The sequence below is a fragment of the Hirundo rustica genome, chromosome 8 (genome assembly GCF_015227805.2).
Source record: "Hirundo rustica isolate bHirRus1 chromosome 8, bHirRus1.pri.v3, whole genome shotgun sequence".
NCBI lineage: Eukaryota > Metazoa > Chordata > Aves > Passeriformes > Hirundinidae > Hirundo > Hirundo rustica.
The window spans coordinates 17300452-17328420 of NC_053457.1; the positions used below are offsets into that span (position 1 = coordinate 17300452).

Consider the following 27969-nt stretch of genomic DNA (forward strand, 5'->3'; position numbering starts at 1 on the left):
AGTAGGTAAGATGGAAGGTTTCTATGATGGCTCTTTCTCTTAAAACATCCCTAACCATGCTCTGGCTTCCCTGTGCTGGACGTGGAATATGAAGTCTTTTGTCCACGGAGCACTGCAGAAAACCTGGGAAGGAGGAAAGCGGCGTTTTCCCAGGTCCTGGAGGATTAAGAGACCTGCACAGCATCACGCAGGAAATCAGCAGCAGAGTGGGAACCAAACAAATTCACTAGTAGTGATTCAGGATAGAGGCTGGCCCAGCCCAAGGCATATAAAACGGCATCATCCTTCTGACTGGATATATTTCACTGAGGGAGCCACCTGCCAGCAGAAAATGTGGTCATCATAACTGAAACACTGTTTGAAACCAGAAGGATAAGAAAAGGCGTTCTGGACATTTTGAAATTTCCTGGTTTGGATATTTTCAAAATGAAATGCTTCTGTATGTTGCTTGGAAAAGACTCTTCAGCTGTATTTGTGTGCAAAGGTGGTGATCTTAAATACTATTTTGTGGAACAGAAGGAGTCAAATCAATGACAAAGGAAGGCAAACATTTAAGGCTGAAACTGCCTCATGAACAATCAACCACACAAGAAAGCTGGGAGCTCACAACTTCCTGTCTGTTTTCAGATAAATCCAAAAAGTTTTTGTAAATTTTTTCCTTCAAATTTTCACCTTTCTGAATCCAAATTAAATCTAGTTGTGAAACAAAAAATTCCTTTTTTGATGCTTCTCTATTATAACCTCTTATGCTCTGCCAGCATATGACTGGGCTTAACTGGTACTGGAGAGAGTAGAGACAAAGAAAAATCTCATAAACACAGAAAATAAATCCCACACAAATATTAAAACAAAGCTACTGCATTGTTACTAGCATTTCTAGAGACTTATTTCCTGAAGACTCTCATGTCTGCAGTATATTCCACAGCATCAATCCTAGTATGTTACTTGGTCATTAGTCCAAAGAACATACTCATTTATGAGTCTGAGATGGCTTTGTTAGTCAGGAGTGGCAAACTCAGTTATGAGCTTCTTTCCCAAAGATCCAGTATTTATTATGTGCCATCAAACATCTTGATAATTTGATGGCTGGCCTTCTTAGAGGCTTGGAGTGCTCAAACAAAGCCTGGGGAAGAGAAGTGGAAGATCTGGAAGGAATGACGTGGAAGAATAGGAGTGCTGCCTCCAAAGCTGGGTGGGATCATGGGGTCCACAGCGATTCCAGCTCTCTGTGTCCCCATGCTACAACAGGAGTTGTCACGAAAGCAGAATTTAGAGCAGGGTAACTAGTGGCAGCTACTCCTGATCCCACTGTGCATGCCTGACGTTATATTTCCCATCAGTGGCAGCCAGAGAGTCTGTTTAGGAAGAGCTGCAAGCTGTTTGAGGCTGTTCCAGGTCTGCTCCACTCAGACCTGTGTCCACGAACATTTTGTGTGTGTTAGAGGACACATCTTTGCTTTTACCATCTGGTTACGGACCTTGTTTGCTGTGAGTCTCCCTAAAGCTTTGGTGAACCTGTTGATGCTGTGGAAATTAGAAACAATTTCCAGAAGTTAATCACCCCCAGTAGGAAAAAACAAAAGTATGCTAATATGTCAAGTGCATTTCAAATTTCCAGTAATTCTTGGGGCATTTTAAAATTCCTTTGCTTCAAACAAGGCAGCTTAGTCAAAAGCCAAAGCCACCACGATGCCTCAGATGACATGTTTCTCACTTGAGCACTCAGAGCCAATGCTTAGAGTTGAGGGCACTCCTCATTAATATCCAGGTGTGGAACTCACTGCACCAAACTCATGCTATAAAAGACAGGCATCCAAAAACTAATCCAGGTATATAGAAGTTCCAGATGCACCACCAGCAGATGATTCACCTTTTTCTAAAACAGGTATCTCAGATTGCTGCTGTGAGTCACTGTGGGCACCACCTTCCTGTCTCCCCTGACTAGAGGATGCTTATTTAACCAAAGTGGATTTCACACATGTTTAAAATAGCTGAAGATAATTGAAACCATTCCCCACCACCTTTGCTCCGTGAAAAGAGATACACGAATTCTGGGTCATCTTGAAAGACTTTTGGCAGAAGGGGGATAGTGGACAGGTGAGTGCTGATGCTCCATCACCTGCTTGAGGTGAGAAAACATTTTGACCTCAGTCACAACTGTAGTCATTCAAGGCTTTTAAAATAATTATCTTGGTTTTCTAATGATGCTCTTCCCAGTGATCACCCAAGAACAAGTATCCAAGCATAATTTCTTTGAGATTCAGGATCAAGCCAAATCTATCGTAGCTGATAATATAGCAGTAAAATTAGTGATATTTGAATCACCAGTATGTAATTAGCCAACCCAAAAAGACAAAGAAGAAGATAAATATTACAATTGTGTAAGTTTCTTCCTGTTTCTGAACATTAAAAGTCACATGGCAGGGGTTAACAGAATTGTGTGATTAGCTTAGAAATTTTTAATTTTATGTAACTGTGTAAATGTGATGGAATGTTAGACCTCTCTGTAGATGAAGGAACACGTAATTAGGATAATTTTGTCAAAATTACAACTTCACTTAGTCAGCATATAAGGTACCTGAAGGTCATTTGGCATTTTCAAAACGGACAAGCAAGTCTTCTGTTTGAGTGATAAAGACCAGAGTTTTGTAAAAAGCTATTTTTGGAGAACTGAAAAAGAAAAAAAAAAAAAAAAAAGTAAAACAAACAGCTGTGTTTGTTACAAAGCCAAAGTAGCATGTAAGAGCTGTTGTCACTGTGTTCTGTTATGAAATACTATTTGTTCCACAAAGTGTTTTTATCTTTCCATGCAGTTTAAAAAGAAATAAAATACACGGTTTTACAAGGTTGGGGGATTTTTTCAGTTGAGAATTAACTGAATAAAAGTGAGCATTTGACTGTCTTCATGTAATGCCAACTTTCAAAATACAGTTACAAAATTACCAGATTATAACACAGCTAACACTTTCATGTTTGAAAATTGTACTTTTAAGCCCCTATCCCAAATCTACGTATTCAGCTTCGTGAATGATACTTTTGCGTTATTTATGTACGTATATATATGTCCGTGTGACTACAGGCGTCCGCATGCGTACTGAATTACAACTTTTTTGCCTTCCGGATTTTTTTCTGCTGTCTTTTTAAAGCTGTAACCGGAGCTCGTTTTTAAACACGAGTTGAAGTGCTCGCATTTCCCACGACTGCAGCATCTGGTGCTTTTTTCGAGGCCGTGGCAGGACGGGCCGGGCCGGGGCCGGGGCCGGGGCGGGGAGCGGGGCCGGGGCGGGGAGCGGGGCCGGGCCCGGGGCCGGGGCGGGGAGCGGGGCCGGGGCGGGGAGCGGGGCCGGGCCCGGGGCCGGGGCGGGGAGCGGGGCCGGGGCGGGGAGCGGGGCCGGCCCGGGCGGCGGGGCGGGATTGGCCCGGCGCGGTCAGGCGCCGTGGGCTGTTGCACACACGCGGCTCCGGGCCCCGGTGACCGGCAGTAACCCCGGGAAGCCCAGCCCGCTGTGGGGTGTTCCCCTCGATGCCGGCCCTGCGCCCTCAGCCGGCCCTGGCCGTGCCCGGCTGCCCCCGGGGCCTGCGCTGCCCCCGCGGCCCTGCCCCTGCGGGGGACGGAGCGCTGCCGCGGCCCCCGGGACAGGAGCTCCCTCAGCGGCTGGGCTGAGGCGGTTCGGCACACATCCCTCCGCTCTGCAGGGCTCTGTGGTGCCGTCTTCTCCACGTGCTCTCCTGGGACTTTGTTCCCTCTTTCCAAAAGTCCCGCGGGCTTGTGGGGCCCTCATGGAAGGTCAGCAGCAGCTGGGGCTTTCTCGCTGCGGTTGTGATGCCTTGAGAGGCTATCTAGAACAGAGGCTAGAAAGTGTTAAAAGAATAAAGTAGGTACTTATTAAAAGGCCTTCACAGGGCACACTTTGGGCAGTACAAGAGCCCGGCCAAGGCTGCACCCAAGACGGACGACAGATCACGCGTTTTCACGCTTTTTAAAGTTTTGGTCTCTTCAAATATTGGGGTTAATTGTCCAATTACAGCTTCAGGTTATGAAGTCCCATCCTCCCAGATTGCTCTCCTCAATTTACTGTTGTTTATACTTTTTGGGCCTGAAGCTGCAACGGTGTCCTTGGTTCTCCAGCTGGAAAAGGATTGTTTTGTCTAATTAAACTGTGAAGAGAACTTGCTAACACTTTATATGAAGCTCAGAGTTACATACTAATGCAGTGCATAATCCGGAAAATACGAAAGCTAAAACTTAAGTTACCAGATGTTGCACAAGGCTTGGAGCAGAGCTGGTACGCAGTCCTGCTCCTGGGCAGCCCCTGGGGGGATTGCTGTCCTCCCCAGGGCACCCTCCCTGGTCCTGCTCCCAGGCTGGACGCACTGGGTTACTCACAGCTGTGTTCACTGCATCTCACCCCTGGGGAGTGGACTGCAGCTGGAACCTGGTCTCCCCTAAAGATCATGTTGGCATCTTCTGCATGTTGTGTTCAGAGCAAAAAGATGCAGCGAATACTTCCCTGACAGCCTGCAGCCCTCCCTGCTCTCCCTCCCTTGGGTCTGAACAAGCAGGCGCTTGTTTGCCTGTTCTCTCCTACCCAGCAGAACTGGCTTGTACATTAACTCTTCCTTTCCCTCTCCTTCTCTGGTGGGTGGGAGATTTTCAGAGGAGCAAAGTTGGGGTGCACTGGAATTGCAGCTCAAATGTGCAGATTACATAGGAAACCAGGAATGATCGTGCGTTAAATACTTCCAGGCAATGACCTAAAAATGCTGAGCTGGCACTGCTGAAGGGCTTGATAGTGTAGGAAAACATATTTTGGGCAGGGGAGTTACTAACAGTCTTTAACGAAGAGGGAGAGGCTGTGATTGGAGTTGCACTCATGAAATCCAGACAGAGGGATCATTAACTTTATTTTTAGGCTTGGCTGAATAATCAGGAGTTTTGAAGACTTGACTTGCCTTCTCTGTTTCACTTGTTTTAGGAGGGGCTGTGCTGTCATAGCTGGGATCAAAAGTGCACCAGATTACCAGAAGAAGCACCTCTCTTGTCACATCCAGGGACGTAGTGCTGTGACCAGCTGATGAGCAGGAGCGTTTGCTTTGCTTTTTTCTACAGCTCAAAGCAGCCACATGTCAAATTGGCTGGGCTGGTCACATACCTCCAGGTGGAAGAACACAGCTGCTGGAAGAGCCTCAACCTTCTGTCTGAGTCTCTTTTCACCCCTTTGGTCCAATTTGCAGTGTGCTGGCTCTGGCCTTCCCACCCAGGGGGCTTTCCAGCGGCTGGAAACCAAAGCACGGGCCTGTTTTTCCAAGGGAATAAGCATGCCCAGCTGCAAGGGTCTGGCGGTGCCAGCAAGCATGGGCTGGATCAGGGGTCCCTGTGTGCTGCAGGTGGCAAAGATGCCACAAACAAGGCCATCCCCTCTGCCCGCTTGTGCATGGAGCAAGCTGGTGCCATGCAGAGATGGCCTTACTGCCACTGTGATCAAAAGGCGTTGGGGTAGCTACTATCAGTTAAAGTGATACTTGGTATGGGGATTTCCCGTTTTTCCTTTCACTTCCCCCCGGCTGCAGAAGGGGTGGGGATAAGCAGGGACACCCGCTCTTGCATGAGGAAAATTCCCCTCGCTGAGGCTGACGAACCCGCCTGACGGGAGGCGGCTGCCGGTATTACGTGTTGTGCTGCATGTGGATCGGCCAGCCACAGGCCCTGGCAAGGGGCCCCGGCTGGAATTAACCTGCAGTAACCCCAGGCGCAGGGGCAGCCTTGGCGGGGCGTGCCTGCCTGGCCTGCGCTGGAGTATGAAAGCCATTATAATCCACTCATTCATGATGCTTAAAGAGCCAGAGGCATTTTTCCCCTGGTTCTCCTGGAAGAGAGAAGGGTTTGGAAACAGTAAGGCACAGCATTTCCCATCCTGACAGAGCAATCTCGTGCTTTTACCAAGCCCTGCCCACCATGTCATCAGTCCAACAAGTTTTAAAGTAACATTTATCATTTTTATTATGAACAAATAAAATTTCAGATCAGCACAACCAGACGTCTGTTTCCATATTAGTAGAAATTATTTCAAAAACATTTTTTTTTCCCAGTACACAAAACAGAGATACTACTATGCAGAAATCCCTAAGCTGTGAAAAATCGTATCCTACTCACATTTCAACAGTGACAGAGCTTAGACAATGTGCAGATTCAACTTTCCAATCCTTCCCTGAACACCCAACACTTAGACTTCTGCTCTTCACAATACCAGCAGAGCTGGGAACGGTTTTGGAAAACAAACCAGTCCATGCTTCTGCCAGCAGCAGTGTGTGGTTCGTACTGTTCCTTCCTGTGCTCGGCTGATTGGCAGCGAGCCTCACCACACCTCAGCGAGGCAGGGTGTAACCCCTCACTACAGATAGGGAAACTGAGGCACAGAGCGTTTTTAAGTGACTTTGTCCCAAATCACGCAGTGAGCAAATTGTTAAGCTGGGAACAGGTCCCAACTGCTTTAGCTGCGAGGTCCCACTGCTTCTTTTTCTGCTTCCATCTTTCACAGACTCATTTAAGCTAAACATACAGATGATGCGTCCAGGACACAAACATGCCACCAAAAATATATATATATTTATAGGTATATATATATATATCTCAAACAAAGTTCTACTTAAAGTGTTGTATCTGTTTCTTAATCTAACAAAAATTCTAACTCATATACATTCAAAATCACCTGCACCCACAGTTCAATGTAGGCAATTAAATAATTAAGAAACCCCTTGCATGTTCATAACTCAGGAAAAAAAAAATCAAATGGCAAATAGCTGTCAATACTTCTATGTATATTAAAGAAAGATTTAAGGCACCCAGAGATATTTGCCAATCTACTTTTAAAGTGACTGGACAAACACCAGGACTGTTTGGTTACTGCTCCTCAACTTCCACTCTCATTCCAGAATCTGGACCCAAATCAGCATTTGAAATTTTAAAGGAACCCTTGATGTCAAGCCCTGCTTCTCTGCTGAGAGGATGTGAAACACTGCTGCATTTCACAGCACACATCTTTTCTGTAGGGTTATGTCACACCACACCTTAAGGGCACCAGGAGCAAGGAAATCATTCTGCCCTTCTCCCCTGCCCACACCCCTTTCAAATTACTGGCTGGAGCAAATTCATCCTCTCTGGGGACTTCCACAAGTTCAGAGGGGTTTACAGTAGAGTGAAATCAGCCCATAATTACACAGCTAACAGTGTTTCTCTCTCTCTCTCTCTCTCTCTTTTTTTTTTTTTTTTTTTTTTTTTTTTTTTTTGAGGGTTTTTTATTTTCTTTCCAAATGGTAGGATACTGCTCTAGCCACAACTCCCTTTGCTCCAGCCAGCACCCAGAGCCTCAGAGCAGTAAGTATGCTGTCTCCTGAAACCAGGAGCTCTCTCTGAAGGACTCTCTTCTCCATTTGTCCTTGTTCCTCTTGGCTGGAAATCATATCACTCCTTACGGCTCAAAACCTCAAAGGGTCCCATTGCTGAGCAACACAAGGTCGTGGTGGTGGCAGGGAGGGGAAAGTGAGGAGACAGACTCATTTTCTGAGTAACAAGCTTATTCTTGTTAAGATCACAGAGCTATCCTGGCTCCTGGCGAGTTTCACTGCAGCAGGAGGAAGCAAAGCTGCAGACACTCGCTCCCATGAAGCTTCCCTGGCTGCAACGTGGCAGAGCTGAGGTGAGGAAGTTGGCATCTGCACTGTCTCTGCCTTCCCTGGCCTGCCTGAATAAGGGAGACGCTGCAAACCCCACTCCAAAATCACTTTGTTCCAGCTACCTCTTGTGCTTTCCTCCAGCTCCGATTGATGCATTGAAACAACAAAAACAGTACTATTGCTACAACTAATAATAATAATAGTAATAAAAATTAATAAAAAACTAGGAGAATTAAGGAAAAAACACGTTCAGCTCAGTGAGGGGTGTGACACAGTAACATCCAGAATGTAACCGACTGCCTGAACTCAAGCTGGTCTCTGCAACTTGCAGGAAACAACACCCACGCGGACTTTTTTCCCCGGCGCCCTCCAGCTGCATGCCCACATCGGCTCAGTGGTGTAGCTGACCTTTCTGCAGGCTCAGCCACCCTCGCTGCCAGTCTCTCTGGCAAAGGAGCGAGGTGGCGAGATGGCTCGCCGAGGGGGCTGGGAGGCAAGCTAAGGGACTAACAAGGAGCTGTTTTTGCTCAGCAGGGAACGGCAAACCAACACAGCAGACCCTGGGCAAGAGTGCACAGAGGTAGCTTACACTGGTGGCAGTGTCTTGCCTTGAGGTCTCAACTTCTTCGAGCCCTCTGTGCCAACTGGCTCCACACTATTGTTTCTCAGGCACTTGTTGAGTGGAGCCCCCAAGGATGAAAATACCTGCTCCTGCGGACACCCTCACTCCTACCTACACCTGCAGGTGCTCCCTTGTCCTGTCCCTGTGCTCAGCAAAGATGTGGATCTGCCTGCCACCCCGAAGGGACCCTGTTTTTCCAGCACAAAAAGCAGCTTAACTCAGAGGTGGAGCTTTGGCTTACATCCTTCTCCTCCTCTCCATTTTGGCAAAGTCCAATTTGCCAGCAAAAATCTCAGCAGTGGCGGTGAACAAAACTCACTATGGGCCGGTACTGCCCCTTGGCAGCCAGTGGCACACCCCTCCATCTGTCCTCCTCCTCACTGTGGCTCTCCAAAACAGCTGTGGAGCTCAGAGTCATGCTCTGCCTTCAGTCCCTCATGGCACAGAGGGCAGTGAAGGGGGGAGGCTGTGACACCAGAGGGAGTAGGAATTAAGGCCACCAGCACTCCCTCTCCAGTGCCCACCGCTGTTACCACATCCCCTGGCCACTGGTGGACATGGCTGGGGATCTGAGAGAGTCTGGGCACTCTCCTCTCCCCAGCCAGAGTGGCTAGGTGGTGAGGAGCCGGGGAGAACACCTCCCAAGAGACATCTTGGAAAGAAACAACTCTTCTTTCTCTTGGCAAGAGCAAGGGATGAGGCTGCTTTTCCCAGGAAGAGCAGTTTAGCCATGTCATGTCTGTCAGCAGCCCTTGAAAAAAGAGGAGGGACCATGGCAGAAACTTCGTGGGGAAGGGAGTGGGGAGAGGGTCACTGACTTTGGCTCAACTCTTCTGGCTGGTACAGACTTCCCTTAACTAAGTAGTACATAGCCAACTGCAATGGGCCTCCCCATGCCTCTTCCTACCAGCTTCTCTTCCAGGTAGAGACTGGGGCAATATAACTCAGGAGACAGGTTAGAGAGGCTGGAGAGGAAAACAGAAAGGGAAAGGAGAGGAGGGAAAGGGTGGCCTTGTGTTATAAAGGCAGAGTCTTAGATCTTAAACACGTCACGCAAAATGCAGCTTGGGAGGGGGTGTTAAAACTCATTATCATTATCTTAAGCAAACTGGTAGCATTATTCAGTAGTTAGTTAACAGAACATTAAACTCTTGTCCAGCGTGTTTGGAGGGGTCGGGAAAGGAGAAGGGGAGAAAAAAAAGGAAGGAGAGGTGTGGATGCATGTGTGAAAGGGAGCAGGAACTCAGCCACTCTTGTGACTTCCATCTCCAGTCCGCATTTTCCGAGCCAGGATGACCTCCTTGGAGACCTTCTTGCGATCGCTGGCCAGCCCCAGGAGGCACATGAGGTCAATGAAGGCTGTGGTTAAGTTGAAACGCCAGCCAAACTCACTGGTGGAGTAGTCATAGGGGAACGTGTGGTGGTAGTTGTGGAAGCCTTCTCCTGAAAAACATGACGAGGGAGAGGATGTTGCAGAGCTCTAGGTGATAGACCCTTTATCTTGACCTAAAGCACCATATTCCTGTAATGGGCTGTGGATTGAGTCCAGATTCCTCTCTCCTCTCAGCCCAGTTTCACCCTTCTGCAATCTACCCCATCTAATTTGGGCATGACCCAGCATGTCAGGACTGGTCCAAATGAGGCAATCACAGAGTATTTTGGTGCTTTAGAGGAAAACAAGCATGTGGCAAGGAACGGTGAAAGGCCCTAGCTCCCCAGCTGCACCAAAACACCACAAGAAATCTTGTAGCATTAAATCAGCTACCCTCTAGACCAGCAGCAAGTCCCCAATAAATCAGCCTAACCAATACTCCTACAACACTGGCAATCCTAATGCCAAATCCAAAGGACATTTCTAAATGGAGAAAAAGGCAGACACTAAGTAGACACTTCTACTAAGCAAACTACACCAGTCACCCACCATCTGTTCTGGACACTGACAACACTGGCTTCAGCGCTAACCCCTTCAAAGACACTGCCTCGACTCCTGCTCCTACCCCTGAATCTCTGCAGTTCAAATCCCTCTCTACTGAAATTCCACAAGCAGATCCTTTGGTGGTGGAAATCAGTGAAGCCCCAGTGAGGTACAGTGGTGCAAAACAGATGAGGATTTAGGTGTGGGAAAACAGATAAGGGCATATGCTGATCCTGGGATGTACTCTCTCCTAGATCTCCAAAATTTCAGTAAAAAACACGAAAGCATCTATCTTGTCTTACCCTCAAGTACCCCCAAAATCACCAGCTGTCCTGAGAACATGTCAAAATGTGAATCTGCTGGTTTTCAAGTTGACAAATATCAGACAGATAAGCAGTGACTGCAGCACGCATATTTCAGTCTAGTGAACGTGGCAGAGAGACCTCTGAACAGGGTAAATAAAATATTGCCACTGAGATAAGAAGGTGCTAAGTGTAGCAGAGTCCTTTCCAGCCTGGAAAGAGTCTGATGGGAGCTGATAACCCCACTGCCCTTAGGTACTCACTGGCCAGCATGGGAAACATTCCCAGATGCAAAGGCTGGAAGGGAAGGGTGGAGGGGAAATAGGGACACTTGGATTGATAGAAATTCCTAGAAGCAGTTGCAGCCCCAAGAGGCAGTCCCTGTTCTACAGTCCCTCTGCAGCAAAGACACAGATGCTGGACATACCTATGGCCCCCAGGCTGACCAGGGGGTTCTCCCGCGGGTTGATGTTCTGGTCATATGGCCGGTTGCCATACATATGAGCAGCACTGTTCACTAGCCAAGTGGCATTGAGCCCTAGGGCGTAGCGCAGGATGGCTGGAATGAAGAAGCTGATGATGATGGATTCATCCCAGAAGTACCAGGGCACTACAGTTGGCAGTGTGAAGCACAGCAACACCACCGAGGGCTTGTAGTATCTGGAAAGGAAGGGACCAGGAGAAAGGTGTTCAGTGGCAGAGGCAGGACAGGAAGGACTGATTCAGTCCTCCATTTGGAGGATTCATGCTCAGCTATACAGGGAAAATCAAGTGCAGAAACGCCTCACTCCTGAACCTTGTATCTTTTGCTCTGGATGTGCAGAAGCCTGTTGTCCTATTCTTTTAGCCTTCTGATGTTTACATTTTTGTAGTGGAGTCTTTTCACGGATTGTAACATAAACAAAGTGATTGTTTTCGCATTCCTCCTTGGAGGAGGGACAATTGATGGACTTCTAGTCTGACCAGTGGGGTGGAGAGGTGGCAACCTCATTGTCCAATCCATGGTCATCGTCCAGAATCTATATAAGCGAGGTCAAGAAAATAAACTTCCCTTATTTTGCCCTAACGACTTAACTGTGTGAGTATAATTCTTTTTGTGTCCTCTAGCAACAGAAGCCATGCCTGGAGATTCCCAAGTCAAGAGACTCAGACTAAATCCTGCTCTCCTCACATATGCACAAAGCAATGGCCCCATCACCATGAGTCTAGAGACCAGCTGCTGCTTTTGGCCTCGTCTGTCATTTGCTTCTCAGCTACACTGGTCCCTGGAAAGGCAACCCCATTATTCCAGAGTCCCACAGATGGTCCTTTCTCTGGATTTGACCCAGTGCTGCAATTTCTCCTTGCAGACTTGACTCTGCCTACAAATACACCCCATCAACAAGTGCAAGCAACTGGCACAGATGAGCATACATACTAGTATTGGGCTCCCTCACACTAGAAGAATGGGAGCAGAGGAAGGTGAACCACTCTGATGACCCACAAGAAAAATCAGTCTAGGACTGAACTGGGGAATTCCTGACTTAGGCTGGTTACTATATGGGTTCAGTCCCACATCTCTGTGAGGCCCTGGTGATAGGCTCTCCTGCTCTGGGGATCAGTCCTACTGTAGCTCCAGATGGCTGAGAGATACCCTACCCAAGAGTGAATCAAGACTTTCCTTCCCAGTTACTGCCCCTCTCACATCTCCCTTTTCACCATACTTCTTTCACCCTTCTTTCACCATACTTTTTCCAGAAAACTGAGGGAAGAGGGGCAAACATATGGCCTGGAAGATGTACAATCTCCAAGGATGTCTCAGAGGCCCCAGTGTGAACTCTAGGCTAGCCAAATCAGCAGCTGGGCTGTGGGGTGAGCGGGTTTGTGGGGGCTTTGTGGTGAGAAGCTCAGCCTGCTGCTGGCAAGATGCTGCAGGGTAGTCAGGCAAGAGAAGGATGTGGGAGGGCTAGAGGCAGCACTGGATTCTAAAGAGCTCATTTCTCACAGTTCATCTCACAGCAAAGCCTTGGGCATGCTGAAGAGTCACGTTTCTCACATGATGCACTCAATCCTCTCACATTCCGTCAAAGCCACTCGAGTTCCCAGCCCATTTGTCCCGGCTCCATTCCCCATGGCTTTCCACTAGGGTTGACCCCACCGCTCACCTGCGCTGGAACATCACCACTTTGTCAGCCTTTATGTCACTCAGGTCCAGCTTCTGTCCCTTCTCGATGACATCCGGGTGCTTGCGCACAAGCAGCCAGCCGATGTGGGAGAAGAAGAAGCCCCGCATGGCGTTGTGCGGGTCTGCATCTGTTTCGGAGAACTTGTGATGGACCCGGTGGTCCCGCACCCACTCATAGATGTCATTCTGCAAGTCAACGGGAGTGAACACTTAGGGTCAGGGCTGGAGACATTCCCTTCAAATTACAGAATGGTCTGAAATGTTTAAGTACTTAAATCCTATTGACATGAACTTGTATCAGTGGCATTATGTCTCATTAGGGTTTCGGGTTTCTGGCCTTTAAAACAGAGATTGGGTTTTGGCTGCACCACTCCAGGTTTTTGGTAAGCAGCTCCAGGGGTCCCTCAGTGCTGCTCTTTGATTGGCCTCTGGGCTGGGGGTTCCACCACACCCAGGGTGCTGCAGGCTCTGATTGATCAGCCTGTGCCCCACCCCTGCAGCAGCCATTCTCATTAGCTGGCTGGTGCCCCACCCTCCTTTGCTCAGCTCCTGTCCCATCCCCATCCCTGTCCCCATCTCCATCCCTGCACAGTGCCAGCCGGGGCTGACCTGCCCTTTCCCTGTACCTGACATTTCCCATAGGTCATCCTGCCTTGCTTGTCCTGGAATTGCCTAATCAGATGTTTAACTTGGGGCAGGGGTGCACAGCTAGGCTTTTAAAAACTTTTTTTAACTTTTTTTTTTTTCCATTGGAAATCAAACAGTCTTAAAATTAAGGTACCTTTTTAGAAAGAGAATAAACACACCATTTCAATGACATTTCTCAAAAATACCTCTCTTTAGCCCCATTAGTGTTCCATTTAAGTAGCAAAATCAATACAGTTTGAAAAATGTCAACGCTTTTATCATTTGTATTATGAAATGATTGCTTTGGCTGGTTTTAAGAATAGATTTTCATAAGCCTGTCATCATTTTTTTTGTATCAAGATTTCATCAAGCCATGTATTACACCATCCTAGAAAACATGAAATAGAGATCCAACCATGGCTCTATTACCTGTATTACACAAGAGGCTTCTTAATCTCCTACATACCCAGGACTTTTCCTGAAAACACTTTGAAGGTAGGGAAATGGCATAACCATCCCTATTTCTTACCTCGAAAGACTAAAAGACTTGTCCACACAGGGAGCCTGTAACAGACACGACTCCTCAAGTCCCTTTCAAGTATTGTAACCACTCCTCCTCTAACTGAGATAAAATGATTTACCTGCAGGCCATTCAAGAAGGCAATGATAAACATGGGCCAGGATTAAACACTTACTTGTTCCCAAGTACTGGGAACTGCTGCCTTCCTTCCAGCCAAATATCTCCAAGTATCAGCAACCCTTGATGATCGTGGCCAGAGCTTGGTCACTCAGTATTCCCCCAGGAGAGGGTGGCCCAGCCGCCCTCCCTACCTAGTAAACAATGAAACTCAACCAGTACCTATGCTGGAAAAGTTTCACCAGTAACCCAAAGTCTCTTTCCCATTCCAGACCCTACACAGCACCATGTAACATGAGAAAGCCCAGTCTGAAAGTTGACAGACAACTTGGGCTTGCACATATGGGAAGGTTTTCCCTGTCTTGCTGGAGGCAGGAGGCACAATTTTGGAGAGAGTTGATGTAACTCAAGTGGATTGTGGTATGACTTCATCCACCACACCCTGTCTACAAGCAAAATTGGGAGTCTCAAACCTGAAAAATCTGTATCTCTACCCAAACTTTAGCTCATTATCTTTTCTACAGGTCTTGTTTTTCAACTCTAACCTCTAACTGCAACCCTGACTGAAAATCATAACTTTCTGAAAAGATCAAGCAAAGCCAAGAATGTCTTCTTTCTGTTTGCAGCTACAGGCCATAACCATGAGAACTTCTGTTGTGCTGCAGCTGACAGGTCTTGCAGGTGGAAAAGCCAGTTAGAGGCAGAATTCACAAATTCTCTGAAATTACGAGTCACAGGCCTCTGAGCAGCCAGCAGGCATTTTCTGCAGGACCTAAGATAAAACAGTCCATAAACTTCCATGATCTTAAAAGTTACTGATCACCTCTGCTGCCACTAATAGGAATGAGATAAATTCAACATAAAACTTCTCTTGATTTCACTGAAAGTAACTATTAAAAAAAATCCATGGGGAATAGTATCGAATTTTCAGTAAAACTTTGGATTAGTTCCTATTGAAACTGAAATATCTGTCTGTCTCTCATCTTTGTCTATTCCTATCCCCTACAGCAATAGCTCAGCAAATTCTTTCCCCCTCTGCCCTATAACCCTCTGAAAGATGGTCTTTGTACAGGACTAGCTAACATGCAGCAACCCATCCTACTGCCTTGCTGAGTGCTGGACCACTGGCTGGAATCAGCAGCTTGGTCCCTCCCCTTCTTCATCAAAGACTGCTGTTTGGTCTCTATCAGAGAAGAAGAAATTCAAGGATGTTCTAGAAAGTTTTTCAAGGCTTAAAAAACTTTCCTGTTTTCATTATATGTAAACAAAGTAATATCCTCTGCAGAATTACTTAAGAGCACAGCACTGATACTTTTGTGTTCACCTTTTTATAGCAGAAAGTGCTGCATTCTGACACCTTCCTGAGTACTTCCCACAGACAAGCAACCTTTCAGTACAGTTGGAGGATGGAGTGTTGTTAGGGCTGGCTTACAGCAGCAAGCCTGAGAGGATTTATTTTTCTGTGCCAGGCCAATCTGAGTTTTCACTCTGACTTCTACAGATTTGCAGTTTTGTTTGCTTTGGGGAGTGTGAAGTACTCTCCCAGTAGTTAGGCAATATCCTGAGGTTAGTGCTCTTTGAGAGGTGAAGCAACCTCCCAAGGTGCTTAACAGTGCCTGCAGTCACTTGTGCCACTTTGAATGGGCCCAACCCTTCTCTCCTTAAAATATCACTGACCTGGGACCACTCTCTGGAAGCCAGTGGTGTGATTTGTACCATGATTAGTCCTAAATATCACTCTTCTGAATAAAAGAAACATCTCCTAAATCTCAGCAAGTTCTTGGTCTTCATGAAGTAGCAAATTCTACATCCTGTAGAATTCTACCTCCTAGGCTTTGCAGATATTTTCTCCTTTATCAGCCACACATCAAAAGGAGAGTGCCGCAACCTCAGGAGAACACTTAACACTTCCACACCTCTTTCATGGGGCCTGGTGCAAGCACGGAGACACCACGCCTTGAGAGAAAGGTACATTCCTGCTTTGGAGAGTTTTGCTACCCCTGGTCTTGGCCAGTTGTCCTCTCCCCATTGGGTTTGTCTCAGAATCAACCCCTGATGGGACAAGGTAAAGACAACGAGACAGACTCTAGCGCTGAAGCGTTAGATGGAAGGGGCCATCTTTTTCCTAACAAGAGGTAGTAGGAGAGAGGAACCTCTTCATCAGATGGTGTCCCATATCTGAGACAGGGATTCATGGGAGCACTTCCTTCTGAGGACCAGGGGCACACTGCTTACCTGGAAGGCCATGGAGTTCGCAATGGTCAGGACGATGCGCAGGGGCAGCGTGGCTTTGTAGGACCGATGACTCCAGAGGCGGTGAGATCCAGCTGTGATCCCCAGAGCGCTCACCACGAAACACAGAACAGCTGCAAAGGAAAAGAAAGTGTTTGAGCAGCTAGAGCAAAGCTTCAGGCAGAGCAACACAAAGGTGGGCCTTCCCCCAAAGCTGTATAAGCAAGAGAAGACTCCATGGAGAGCACAGATTGGGGCAATAAAACTCAGTGTGAGAGTGCCCAAGCTACCCCAGGCCTCCTAGGGATTGTGGGGCAAATCAATTCAGCTCTTCATCTCTAACAAGGAAGGAGGCTCCCCCTTAGAAGGCTTGTCACAGGGGTTGGTTCTTCAGCATAGTGCCATCTGTCATGGTGCAGAATAATCAAAATTGTATAAAGGGGCTGCTTCCATAAAGCACTGTGGTAAAAGCACTGCGGTCCACCAAGGAACAGCTTCTTCCTTTCCTTCCACCCCGAATAATCCAGGATCTTGCTTTCCTATCTCACCACTCCCCACTAAATGTCTTTTGCATTATTTTCACCTAGAGCTGATAGATAATCCTAGCATTCTTGAGAGGGACAGCTCAAGACCTGGGTTAGGCTTTTCTTCTGCTCCCTTTCTGAGCAGGAGCTGGCTAAAAAAAGATTTAACCTATCGTCCCACTGAAGTCTGGGCTTCACCTTCAGCTCTAGCTCACCTTCAGCTCTAGCACTGGCTTAAAATCTGCCCAGAGGCTACCACTCCTAGGGTCTTTTTGATCCCTCCCTCCGCTCAACCCCTTCACCTTTCACAGAAGGAAACCCCAGAGCTAATGATTCATTGCAAGTTGTGCCCCATGGCAGAGGCAGATGTTGCTGGGCCCTGTTGAACTTTGAGGCTGCTTCATGTGTTCCCTCTTCACTCAGGGCAGAAGGAATTCCTTGCCTCTTTGGCATCTAGTAAAAAACCACATCCCTCCCCCAATACATCATGTGTTCGTATTTGCCCTGGTCTGTGTGCCCTGTTTGTCCTCCTGGGAATTCTGGAAATTAACCTCAGCTCCAGCACTTGATCCTAAAACTAAAATGGAGAAAAGACCCCAAGAGTTTCATAGCAGCATTACACTACAAAGTAGGGTAAGAAGAAGATTGGTTCTGCAAATTAACTCTTCCTCTAGGAAGGAAGGCTCAGCAAGTTTGGCAAAAAAAAGAGCATTCAACAGCTGGTTTGCTCGGCAAGCTCAGACACAAAGAGGGAAGGGCGCACATCTGTGAACTGATCTACCTCTAGTCCTCTGGGGGAAGCAATGTCTTCTTACCAGTCCCCCAGGGCAAACTTTCCTGGTATAAATTTGCACATTTCAGCCAATTGTATCAATCATGAAAAGAGTTCCTTATGTAAGGAGTAAGTCCATGGATAGGAATTGCTAGTAGTATGCTTGACGTTCAGCCACTCAGTCCAGCCAAATGGCTCTAATCAAATTTATCTTGAACCCAGAAAGCCAGATACTCTGACAGAAACTTGTCTGGAATCAGAAATCTGAGACCTGTGCCAGGTATGGCCCGGTTCTTTCGTTCAAAGTAATACAGGTTTTATTTCTTGTCACCTCCTGCTTCAAGCTCCTTCTGTCACCTCCTTGTTTTTCTACATTCTTAACCTAATCTCTTATCCACTAAAAGCCTGTCTTGGGTGATTTATCATGTTCTGGTCCCTTAAACTTGCATGAACTTTTCTCACTTCCATCCCACTGCACAAGAGTGATCTTCCCCGTCGGCTGATCTGACCATGATTCCCCATCTTCATCTTGTCCTTTGGTTGCCCTGCCTGCTGCTGAATACAGCACAAGCCTTGGACCAGCACAACTCTGCCTTGTGTTTCCCTCAGTGGTCTTTCAGAAGAGCCAAGCATGCAAATACAGCAGGATCCAGCCTTTGGAAGAGACAACGGAGCAGAACAAAGCTCACAAAGCTGTCCAAGCCTGGAAGGGGAGAAGTGAAGGATGATGGAACAGGGAATTTGGTTCAGGTGTCCCTTTGGCCTTATGGGTGCTGGAAACCTTGAGGATCTTACTCAGTTTCATGATTCTGACTTGAAAGTTATGAACCAACTCACAACCTGTTTATTTTAAATTTTAAGATACATTTTAAATCAGTACTATCTCCACAGATAACACAGAACAGAGAGTCCATGATAAACAACATCACCTTGCAATGGATGTGTAAGGCAACTTGCTAGGGAAAGGGCCCATCTGTCCACGGCAGGGCAAGCAGGCCCTATGGATTGATGGTGTACCAGAGACACAAATCAACCATGTGATTTTTCATGATCTTCAATAAAACAAGAAAGTAAATGCCAGGTTAGATGAGTAGAGGCCTGATTCATGGCCCTGAATTTTCAGCTTTTTTTAATCTGGTGAATGCTGAGTGAGCATATTTTGGTAAAAGAGGCCTCCAGGAAGATGATTCTGGCTGAAGACTGTTGTATTTAAGTTTTGCAGGAAAGGAAGTTTATCTGTATCTCTTTTATACAAACAGTTCTCAGAATTTGTCTGTGGATATCCCTGCTGGGAAAAGATAACACCAGCAACAAAGACATTATCAGCAAGCACAGGGAATCACAAAAGAGATGTAATGGGGACACCAAGAGACTCCAAACCCAGACAACCCAGCATCTGCTTTTGGGTAGCCTTTCCTGGAAGCTTTTGTAAAAAATTTGGAAAAATACCCACTGCTTTTCGGTGCCCTGGTGTAGAACAGACTCAGCCTCCATCCAAAGCCCATGAACCTCAGCAGCTCATGTTGACTTATCCTGGAGCTGCATCCCAGGTCACTACAATGCCCATAACTCTCTAATTATAATCCTGGGCTGTCTGGCCTCTTGCCCATATACAGAAGCTGTAGTTTATCTAAGGGGCAGACACTTTCTGTGGGAAAGCAGCTGATTCTCAGTCTATGCATTTGTGGCAGCACAGAAAGCCAGACCCTACCTGGAGACAATTAGATCCATCAGCCATGTCTAAGAGTTTATGTGACAGTGACAGGATATGCACAATGATTGAAATCCTTTTGGAATATGGAAGAATCCAGCACCCTTATGATTCAGAGAGCTCACCCCCACAAACAGGTACAGTGGTGATCATAGGGAATCAGCATCCCACAGGGAAGAAGAAAAACACCTCCAAGATAATCCATTAAGAATTCAGTTGGAAAAAGAGTAGAGAAGGTGAAATGAAGTAGCACAGCTTCTCACGCCTGCCCTGTGATGCTGCCCCAAACTGAAGGACTTAGGGACTACATCAGCTGAGGATTCAAAGTCATCTTCCATACCATGCTTTGAACTACACAAGATTCAAAAGATTGGCAACAGGTGATATTCCCAGTGACCCATTCAACTGGAATACAAAGAATTATTACCACTGGCAGTAATAAGCACTCAATGCTCCAAAAATTAAACAGAAAACATTCCGCATTCAGTCATAGCTATGACTCATTGGGCTTTACCTCTTTAGGGCCCAGATTCAGACCCAAGTTATGATGAGAAACCAGGAATGTGCTAAAAGCATTGTCACCTGCAGTGAACACCAAGGATGTTTACATGAAGAGGTGCTTCTGCTTCAGAAGGTGTCCTTGGGCTTTTGCTCAGTGCAGGACTGTTCTCTCCTTGCTGCCCAGTCCCTATTAGCCAGGTGAGTCCTGCTACTCTCAGCAGAAAGATACCAGGGGCAATGAATTTTACAGGCTGCATAAAAGGAACAGTGTTTATTTAGAAGGAGCAATAGGATCTGCTGTCACTGAGACCTAACTTTCCTGCCACTGTCAGAGAAGCACACCACTTGCTACTTGAGCCTGGAAGGAACACTAAGTGGAAGGGTGTTGCCAGCTGTAGTCTTGATGGGAAGGTGAAAAAAAACCCACTGTAAACACTTTGCTGATTGTATCTCTAGGGGTAGTACGGGCTGGGATTTTCAGATTGTCCGAATTGCCTAAAATATCCAGCAAGATTCACCTTGGTCCAAAGATAATATAGCAACAAGAAAATATGGTATCAACTCATATTTCTAGAGCCTCTGGCACTGCAGGGAACTGAGATGTTGACAGAGCACCATGTCGAGAGGATCCGTTCCTGTTTACACTGCTGTCCAGGCCAACAGGAGTTAATACAATTACTGTCAGTCTGCTGCATCCAAGGGCTAAAAAGACTACCCAGAAATCACATTTCCTGGGAGGATCTGGGCAATTAGAGAAGAAACTGTCCATCACCTTTGCATCCTGCCCTTTTAGTGTCAGTCTCTGTGCCATTTGACAAATGACATAAAATCTGTCCATGATCCTTGAAAAGACTAAGCAAGACTTTGAGAAGTGCAGTGGAGGAGACAATAAATAAAAGAGGAGCTGACTAGAAAGCCAGGCCTGGAAAGGCTCGGAGAGCTCTTCTGATGGTGAGCTCTCACCTGATCAACAACCCGAGCTCATTCTGGGAAGCTCTGTACCAGAAAGAGATCAGGGGATACAATGCACACAGCAACGCAGAACAGCAAACAATGATGAAGGCAGGGCTGGGGAGCTTGAGAGACAAAGAGGAATCAGCTCATAGAGAAATGAAAACAAAAGAGGACAGTCACCACTATAACTGGTTTCAAAGGGACGGGAACATTAAGGAGACGATGGCCTGGATGAAGTGGGTATAAGCAATGGATAAATTATAGAAGGTAGATGAGTTACCAGGCCCCCCAGCTGCCTGTTGCACCACAACAGAAAACATCTGGGACTACGTTAATTCTATATCATATGTACACAACCTAAGGAAGAAATTATCTGAAAAGCAAACAAAGAGACAAGCAAAAACTCCAGCAGCTCCAGAACTCCCATTGCTAGAGCTGGCCTGCCATGAGCCTACTGCCAGGAGCAATCTAAGTCTCTGCTGCACTATCCTTGTGTGTAACGTGGGAACTGTCATCCTCTCCTTGCTTCCAGAGGGTGACAGGAAAAAACAGCAAGTCACTGACATGACAACCACAGATGCCTTATATATACCAAATAAGTATAGCTGAGAAAAGGGCAATGCAAGGAGCAAGACACCTTGCTGAGAAGGTAGACCTGTGGAGGATCAGAGTACTCCAGCTCCAGTTACTGCTGGAGGAGAATGGACTATAAGGGAACTCTCACTTGGCTGCAAGGTGCCATGAGCAGTGATCCTTTCCTGGAAGAGGAGTGCAGGACAGGGAGCTTGGTGGAGCTACTCCAGCTTTGGTAAGGCAGGGGTGATCTTCAGCCATTCCAGAATAGTGCAGTTCCCCCCAAACACCATGTCCTCCCATTCCCAGAACTTGTCACTCCAGAATCCACCAAGGAATCTTGCAGTGCCTCACAGTGGCAGGAGAGCAACTGGCACTTCACATCAGAGCAAGGAGGGCAGGAAGGATTGACATCAGATAAAAGCAAAACAGAATTCTGGGCAGTGCCATGAGATGCCATACAGACATCCTAAAGTGACACACGGTTGCAAAGACACTGCCTCAGAGACCATTTTGGGGTAGGGTGGGGTTTAGCAGAATGCAAAACAGCGTTAACTTTCTGGGTAAAGATGCTCAAGCCCTCTTAAGTATCCTAAGGGAACTCAAGGTGGAAGGGTTGGATGGATTTGTAAATCATGGAGCACATCAACAGCTAGAAATGAAATCAGAAATTCGACCCACTTTGTTTCCTTCTCCTTGCCCCAACATCCAGAGATTGGTTATCTGACTGGAATTGGAGGACCCAGGCTGTCAGCTCAGTGAGTGAGAGAAGCCAGCAGTCTTTGCTTAGCCTCCAGCCCAGGGATGGGACACACAGAACAGGACCAAGAGCCCTGAAATGCTCCTCCAAGGTCATGCTGTAGCTGCATGTTCTGCTCAGCTCTGATAGGCCAGGGGAGAGTACAGCCTGTCAGGTTTTCACAAGGGAAAGGCCCAGCAAAGTCTTCTTTCATGACATCCCTCTGAAAGCCCACGTGAGCTGCACAAGGGAACACATCCGTGCCTCTGCTTTTGCAGACTGACTGTAGCCAGACTCCGGCTGTTGCCTCCAGTGAAGTTCATCCCGCAGAGCTCTGCCTGCGCGAGGCTGACGTGGTCCAGGAGGAAGAGTCAGCCTGGCCATCCAGGGGCCAGCTCCTTCCCGGTTCAGCTGTGATGCTTGTTGCACACAGCCACCAGGAAGACAGACTTGGAGAGTGACAGACCAGGTGGATTGCCCCAGGGCCCATCCACAGCCGGGCTGAGCAGGAAGCAGGAGCACTGCTGAACCCAAAAGCCATCCCAGCAGGCTTTAATCTAGACTGTTGCTTTTTGTTTCAGAATGTTCTCTTTCACAGGGAGGCAGGGGCTGGAAGCAGTTTCTCGACCTCCCTACTGGGAGCCATTTGGCTTCTGGACTCCTCCAGGGGTCCACACAAAGGCTTGTGGAAAGCGAGGTTCTCCTGCAGAGTGGGCCCTGGGCCCAGCTGTCTTTCAAGCAGTCAGAGGAGAAGTTTGGTTCCTACCCAGGGTAAGATCTCTGAGAAAACAGAGCTTTGCCTAGCTACCTTCTGCTGGGTTGTGCTTTCCACTGGAATTTGCTGCCTGGAGAGACGCTTATTTATTTTCTGAAAGTTGTCAGGCTTAGTTCCAGGATGATGGAGGCTAATCTGTGCTTTTTAAAGAACGATAAAAAACCTGAGCTTCAGATTTAATTCTTGACTTTTATCTTCAGCACTACTGTATTTTGTCTCTTTTCCCTCATACACACATTGAGGCTCTGTGGGATTTACACTTCCCTGGTAAGGACAGGAATGGTTCTCATGTCTGGGCAGCAGCCTCATGCCAAACAGTGCTCTGTGCCTTGTCTCCCCAAACACCAGTTAAGGTGCTCTCGCTAGCATCTTTCTTCCTAACTTTCTAGCACTGTCACGGTACTCTATGGAACAGTTTTTGTGCTTCACCCCAGAAGCAGCTGCACATTCAGGACATTTCCAAGCCTAATGTCTGTGAATCAAGTTTTTTCCTTTGAGCAGACAAGCCAAATCCCTGTCAAATCATTCCCTCTAACATATGACCTTACAAGAGACACTAGCAATCCCTTCCACAGCTTGCTACAAATCTGACTGAAGAGCTGCTTCTAGAAGAAGCCCCCTGCTTCTTTCTGTCTCATCCCTGAGTCTGTGGGCCTGGAGGAAAAGAAACAAACCACCCAGCAGATTTGGGGATTGCGGATGCCAAGAAACAGACAGAAGAATGTGCTTACCCCATGCCAGCGTCTGGATCTTCGCAGAAGGTATCAGCGTCAACGCGAATAGGGCCCCGAGGTGCAGCAGGCTCATGAGGATGATATTCCTCCAGACGTATCGCAGCGGGGGCTTGGGGCCCTCTTTCTCCCGGTAGGTCTCATCAAAGATATCGTCTACCATGCCCCGGTCTCTTGCCAAGTCCTCATGATTGGGTAAGTCCTTCTCCATGATGGCATTTCCATTCTTGGTCACCCGGGAGGTGACTGTGCCAACAGCAGTGGTGCTGGAGGTGGAGGAGAACTCCTTGAAGAGGTAGCAACGGGTATTTTTGAGAAAGGAAAAAAAGGGAAAACAAAACACAAAGCTGGTGGTTATCAATTCAAGAAACAGAAACACATGCATCTAGGCTGGCAGTGTAAAGGTTTAGAGCCTGTAGTTTCCCTGAAGGCTCCATTCTTTCAGCTGAGCCCTTGGCACAAAGAAGAGCCTGCTCTGGCCATATGGAGCCATGACCTGAGAGGACGGAGGACCTGGTCTTTCTGGAGAGGAGGTGAGTGGCAGGTAGGGTGTCCAAAGTAAAGAAAAATACTTGAAAGCCAGTCTCTTTTCCACCAGTGGCTTTGGTGAGATCATTTGCAGACTAGAAGGATTTTTATTTTCCTTCAGTTTGATTAGTGGGTGTTTTTAGGTGGGTTTGTAGTCTGGGTTTGTGCATAAGCAGACAACAATAAAGGTAATCTTGTGAATGAACGAAGAGGTGAGAGAGAAATATGGACTGAAATACAGTTTTATATTAAATCAATGGGCTGCTCCTGATATCTGACTAATTTGTGTCACCCCACCAAGGATCACTGGGGACTATCAGGAAGATCCACAGGGGGATTCCTCTGGGGTCCCTCCTTATCTCCCCTTGCCTCACCTTCCAAGATGGCATGTGGCGAGACCGACATGCTTGAAGATCAGTGCAGAGACAGTCAGGTGTGGTACTTCCAGTTAGAACTGCAGCTGCTTATCCCGTGCCTGCTGCTAAGACTCTTATCCCTCTCTCATTTCCCACCCACAGGCATACTGAGGCAAGGGAAGAAAATCCTCTGATCTATGGCCACCAGCATGCAGAGAGGAAGTTTTAAGCAGCAAAGTTGGCTCAGCTTGGCTCCTGGCTCCCTTCTGTAACTGTGACACAACATTTCCTCAGAACACGCTTGTTTGCTCTGACTGAGTGACAGCCTGCCCAATCAGGCATGCATGACAAAAGGAGCAGGCAGGACTGACCCTAATGAGACAGGTCACTGAACCCTGAATCACCGATTTCCATCCCCATCCTGACAGTCGTGTGCTTGCTGGTACTCGCAGTCCTTTGTCAGTCCCGAGCCCAAGTGCCCAACGTGGCTGTGGGGTGCCAAGCACGTGGGATGCAAGCGGAGTGTCCTGCACACATCGCCCCCATCCCCTGCCCCTTGGGAACCTGCCCAAGGGACACAGCTCTCTGCCGCCCGCACCGCTGCCTCCGTGGGTGAGGCGGCACTGAAGGTCAGCCAGCAGGAGCAACAGAGCAGACTGCTGGGGAGGGAGCGTGGTCAAGCTGGGAAAGCTCCTTTCCCAACAGAAATCTCTCCTGAATCAACAGCAGATTCCCACTCAGGTGTTCAGGATTCATAAAAGACCACCATCCTGCCGTGGCCTAGTTTCCTAAGGGAGGCATTAAAATCAGGCCAGGCAGCTTACGTGGCCACCCCAACTCCTCCCTTTCCCAAGGGTTGAAGCTAGAGGGTTACAGACATACCTTCCGATGGGGAGGAGCTGCGAGGCTGACAGATTCCCCACATTTGGGAAGTAAAATGATCTCTACAGAAGGAGCGCTTTTAGTTTTTCCTTGGGGAATCAAAAGTTTGAAAGGAAAAAAGCTGGACACAAAGTATCCTGCTGTCTTCACTGCACGCAGGCAAGCTGCTGACCTTGGGACTGGCTCTTCTGCATCCTGGATATAGGCAGTCTCTGCCTGCTTTCCTACTTAATGTTTTGAGGGTATGATACTCTCATCTGCTGCAGAATTTAGAGGCAATCCCCACACCAAAAGAGCCATGAGAAATGGCTTCTAATCCAGACATTAGGGAAGGAGAATTCCTGCCCGTTCCCAAGTGTTAGATATTCTCATCTGGCATTTTGGCAGAAAGGTACAATTTTCTTTCTTGGCAGCAAGACAGTCTACCAAAAAGACCCAAGACTTGTCTATGCAGGAAAAATTCCCAGCAGTGATTGGTGATATAATTAGACGGGTAACACACCCCATATGGACATGCTGCTTCCACAGTAAGAATGTGGGGTTGGAGTTGCATTTTTCTCCTCCATGATAGCTTATGTCACTGTCAAAGTTACACAGGGGCAGAGGAGGAGGAGGGAGAGCGCAAAGAAAGCAGCAGAAAGGAAAAAAATCTCTTCCAGAGTTGTAGTAGCCACATGAGGAATTTTACCAGCATACCTATGCTGCTGGAATTACACTGATATAATCAGACTGGTCATTTCACACATGTAAAGTAACCTTGAACAAAAGGGCTATAAAGAAGCTGTGAAACAGCTCCACCGTTACAGACTCGGTGGGAGGAGCGTAGAGGGAAGGGGGAGGGAGAGAGGGCAGCTATTTAGGTAGAAACGGGGGAAAGAAAGAGAATTTTTATCCCCTTATGAGCATAGTGGCTTGTACTGAGGAAAAATGGGATGGAGCTTGTCTGGGGTCTAGGGCTGAGAGAAGGAGGAGGCCAGCTAAATCATTTTCATTAGCTTTCTCTCATTTCTGAATGACTTCGCAGCTCTCATCTGCAGAACAGATGTGTTTCCCCACCTACACCCCCACCTCCCCAGCACTGAACATGCCATAGGTGATCCTGACACCCAGCCAGCTTATACAACCAGCTGCAGCTCAAAGGCTCCTGCACCGGGTGCAGTGTTCGGGCCCCAGGGCACTGAGTCTCAGGTCCAGTACATTTGAGTATGCCCAGCATGACGCAGGGACAGGATTCTTTCCAGCTTCCAGGATATGGCCCAAAATACATGCCAAAACCATGAAACGTGGTTTGAGAACACTGCCCTTGACATCCATTCTTAAGGGGGAGAAAAGTAAAGTTCTTTACATCACAGCATCCCTGAAAGGTCATGGCACCCGCGCAAAAGGACCAAGGGAGACCCTGCGTGCTGGTGACAGGAAAAGAGCAGGGCTGTGATTTACATCCACTTCTAGGCATTGGCAGAGGGGGAAAGGATGAGAAGATGAGAGCACAAACGTGAGAATCAAGCCCCTGCCACCTCTGCTTGGGCAAAGGGGGGCTGCCCTAAGGGTCAAACATAAAAATGAAAACCTTTAAAAACCCAAAAGCTCCACATATCTTACTGGTGTGTCAAGTTGTTATTCAGACCTTCTTATGCCAAAAATGGGCAGTCTCCCTATTGTATGCTTGCTTGGCTCAAGCAATGCAGACACAGTCATTCATTTCATTTGGGCAGCCGGCTTTCACCTTGTGTCTGTCCTAGAGACACTTCCTGCTGCAATATTTGGTTTTAAAACCCTGTGAGTGAAACCCCTCTCTTATTAAAAAGAAAATTAATTTAAATTTTCTTAGAATTTTTAGTTAAAAATGAAAAAAAACCAAACAAAAAACCCCTCAGTTTGCGTATTATCAAAAAACCTATTAAAGAAAAAATAAAAATCCCAGTCTGACTATTATCAAAAAACATATGACTTCTCGGCACAAAAGATCTTCTTGAATAGCCCTTCGTGCTATTCAAGCACTCAGCATGCTTCGACGGGTGTTTTCAAAATAAACCTGTATTTTATGCTCAGTCTACCTGAGGGTACAGGATCCAGGAAGATCACCTCAAAGGCAGATGTCTCTGCTTCATCCATGGGCCGCTCATCAGACTTGGGTGATGTCTTAAGCTACCACCGAACCCCTTCGCCTCACGGCTGCGAAGCGGTGCGGAGAGGACACGGGCACACACGTGTGAATACGTGTGTGTGTGCACGCACAGACACGCGTGGGTGCCCAAACCTTCTTCCCCAGCGCGGCAGCGGCGCAGCGCTGCCGGAGCCGCGGAGATGGAGGAGGAAGGGGAGAGGGGAAGACAAAGCGCCCGCGCCGCGGGGCCCCCCTTACCTCCTCTTGCAGCAAGTGCGCAGGCATGGGGCGGCCCTGTCGCTGCTCCTCGGCGGCGGTACGCGGTGCAGGTCCCCGGCGCTGGCGAGAGCGGCTCCGGTCGGCTCCTCGCTCGGCGAGCTGTGCGGCTGGCGGAGGCGGGTGCCGAGGTATTTAAGGGGGGCTGCTCGCTCGGCGGCTGGCGGGGTCGGGCTCTGCGCGCCCCGGCCTCCCGGTGACCCCCTGCCCGCGGCTGGGATGCGCGGGGTCAGCGCGGAGGGCGGCGAATCGCGGCGGGGGCCCGGCTCTCGGCGTAGCCGGGGGGAGAGGCGGGGCGGAGCGAGCAGGGGGGCGGGAGGGAGGAAGGATGCTGAGGAAGAGGAGGATGACGAGGGCCAGGCTCTCT

The 27969-nt window shown here is 47.9% G+C and overlaps 1 protein-coding gene across 1 annotated transcript; it reads right to left on the reverse strand.

Moving 5' to 3' along the window:
* Positions 1-5975: 5975 nt before the first annotated feature.
* On the reverse strand, positions 5976-27857 carry SCD (stearoyl-CoA desaturase). Its single transcript, XM_040071688.2, has 6 exons — positions 27585-27857; positions 23454-23739; positions 16177-16307; positions 12658-12863; positions 10941-11173; positions 5976-9739 (listed from the first exon to the last, which is right to left on the reverse strand). The coding sequence occupies exons 1-6, from the start codon at positions 27609-27611 to the stop codon at positions 9540-9542; spliced, it is 1083 nt and encodes a 360-aa protein (XP_039927622.1). The 5' UTR covers positions 27612-27857; the 3' UTR covers positions 5976-9539.
* Between the last annotated feature and the right edge of the window lie 112 nt (positions 27858-27969).

What these genes read in the sequence shown, in the direction of transcription:
- SCD (XM_040071688.2), bottom strand. Translation starts at nt 27,611, where the DNA reads ATGCCTGCGCACTTGCTGCAAGAGGAG. An exon ending in CGCACTTGCTGCAAGAGGAG is followed by an intron (nt 23,740 to 27,584) that starts GTAAGGGGGGCC and finishes TACCTCTTCAAG; the next exon opens with GAGTTCTCCTCCACCTCCAG. An exon ending in GATCCAGACGCTGGCATGGG is followed by an intron (nt 16,308 to 23,453) that starts GTAAGCACATTC and finishes TTTCCTTTGCAG; the next exon opens with CTGTTCTGTGTTTCGTGGTG.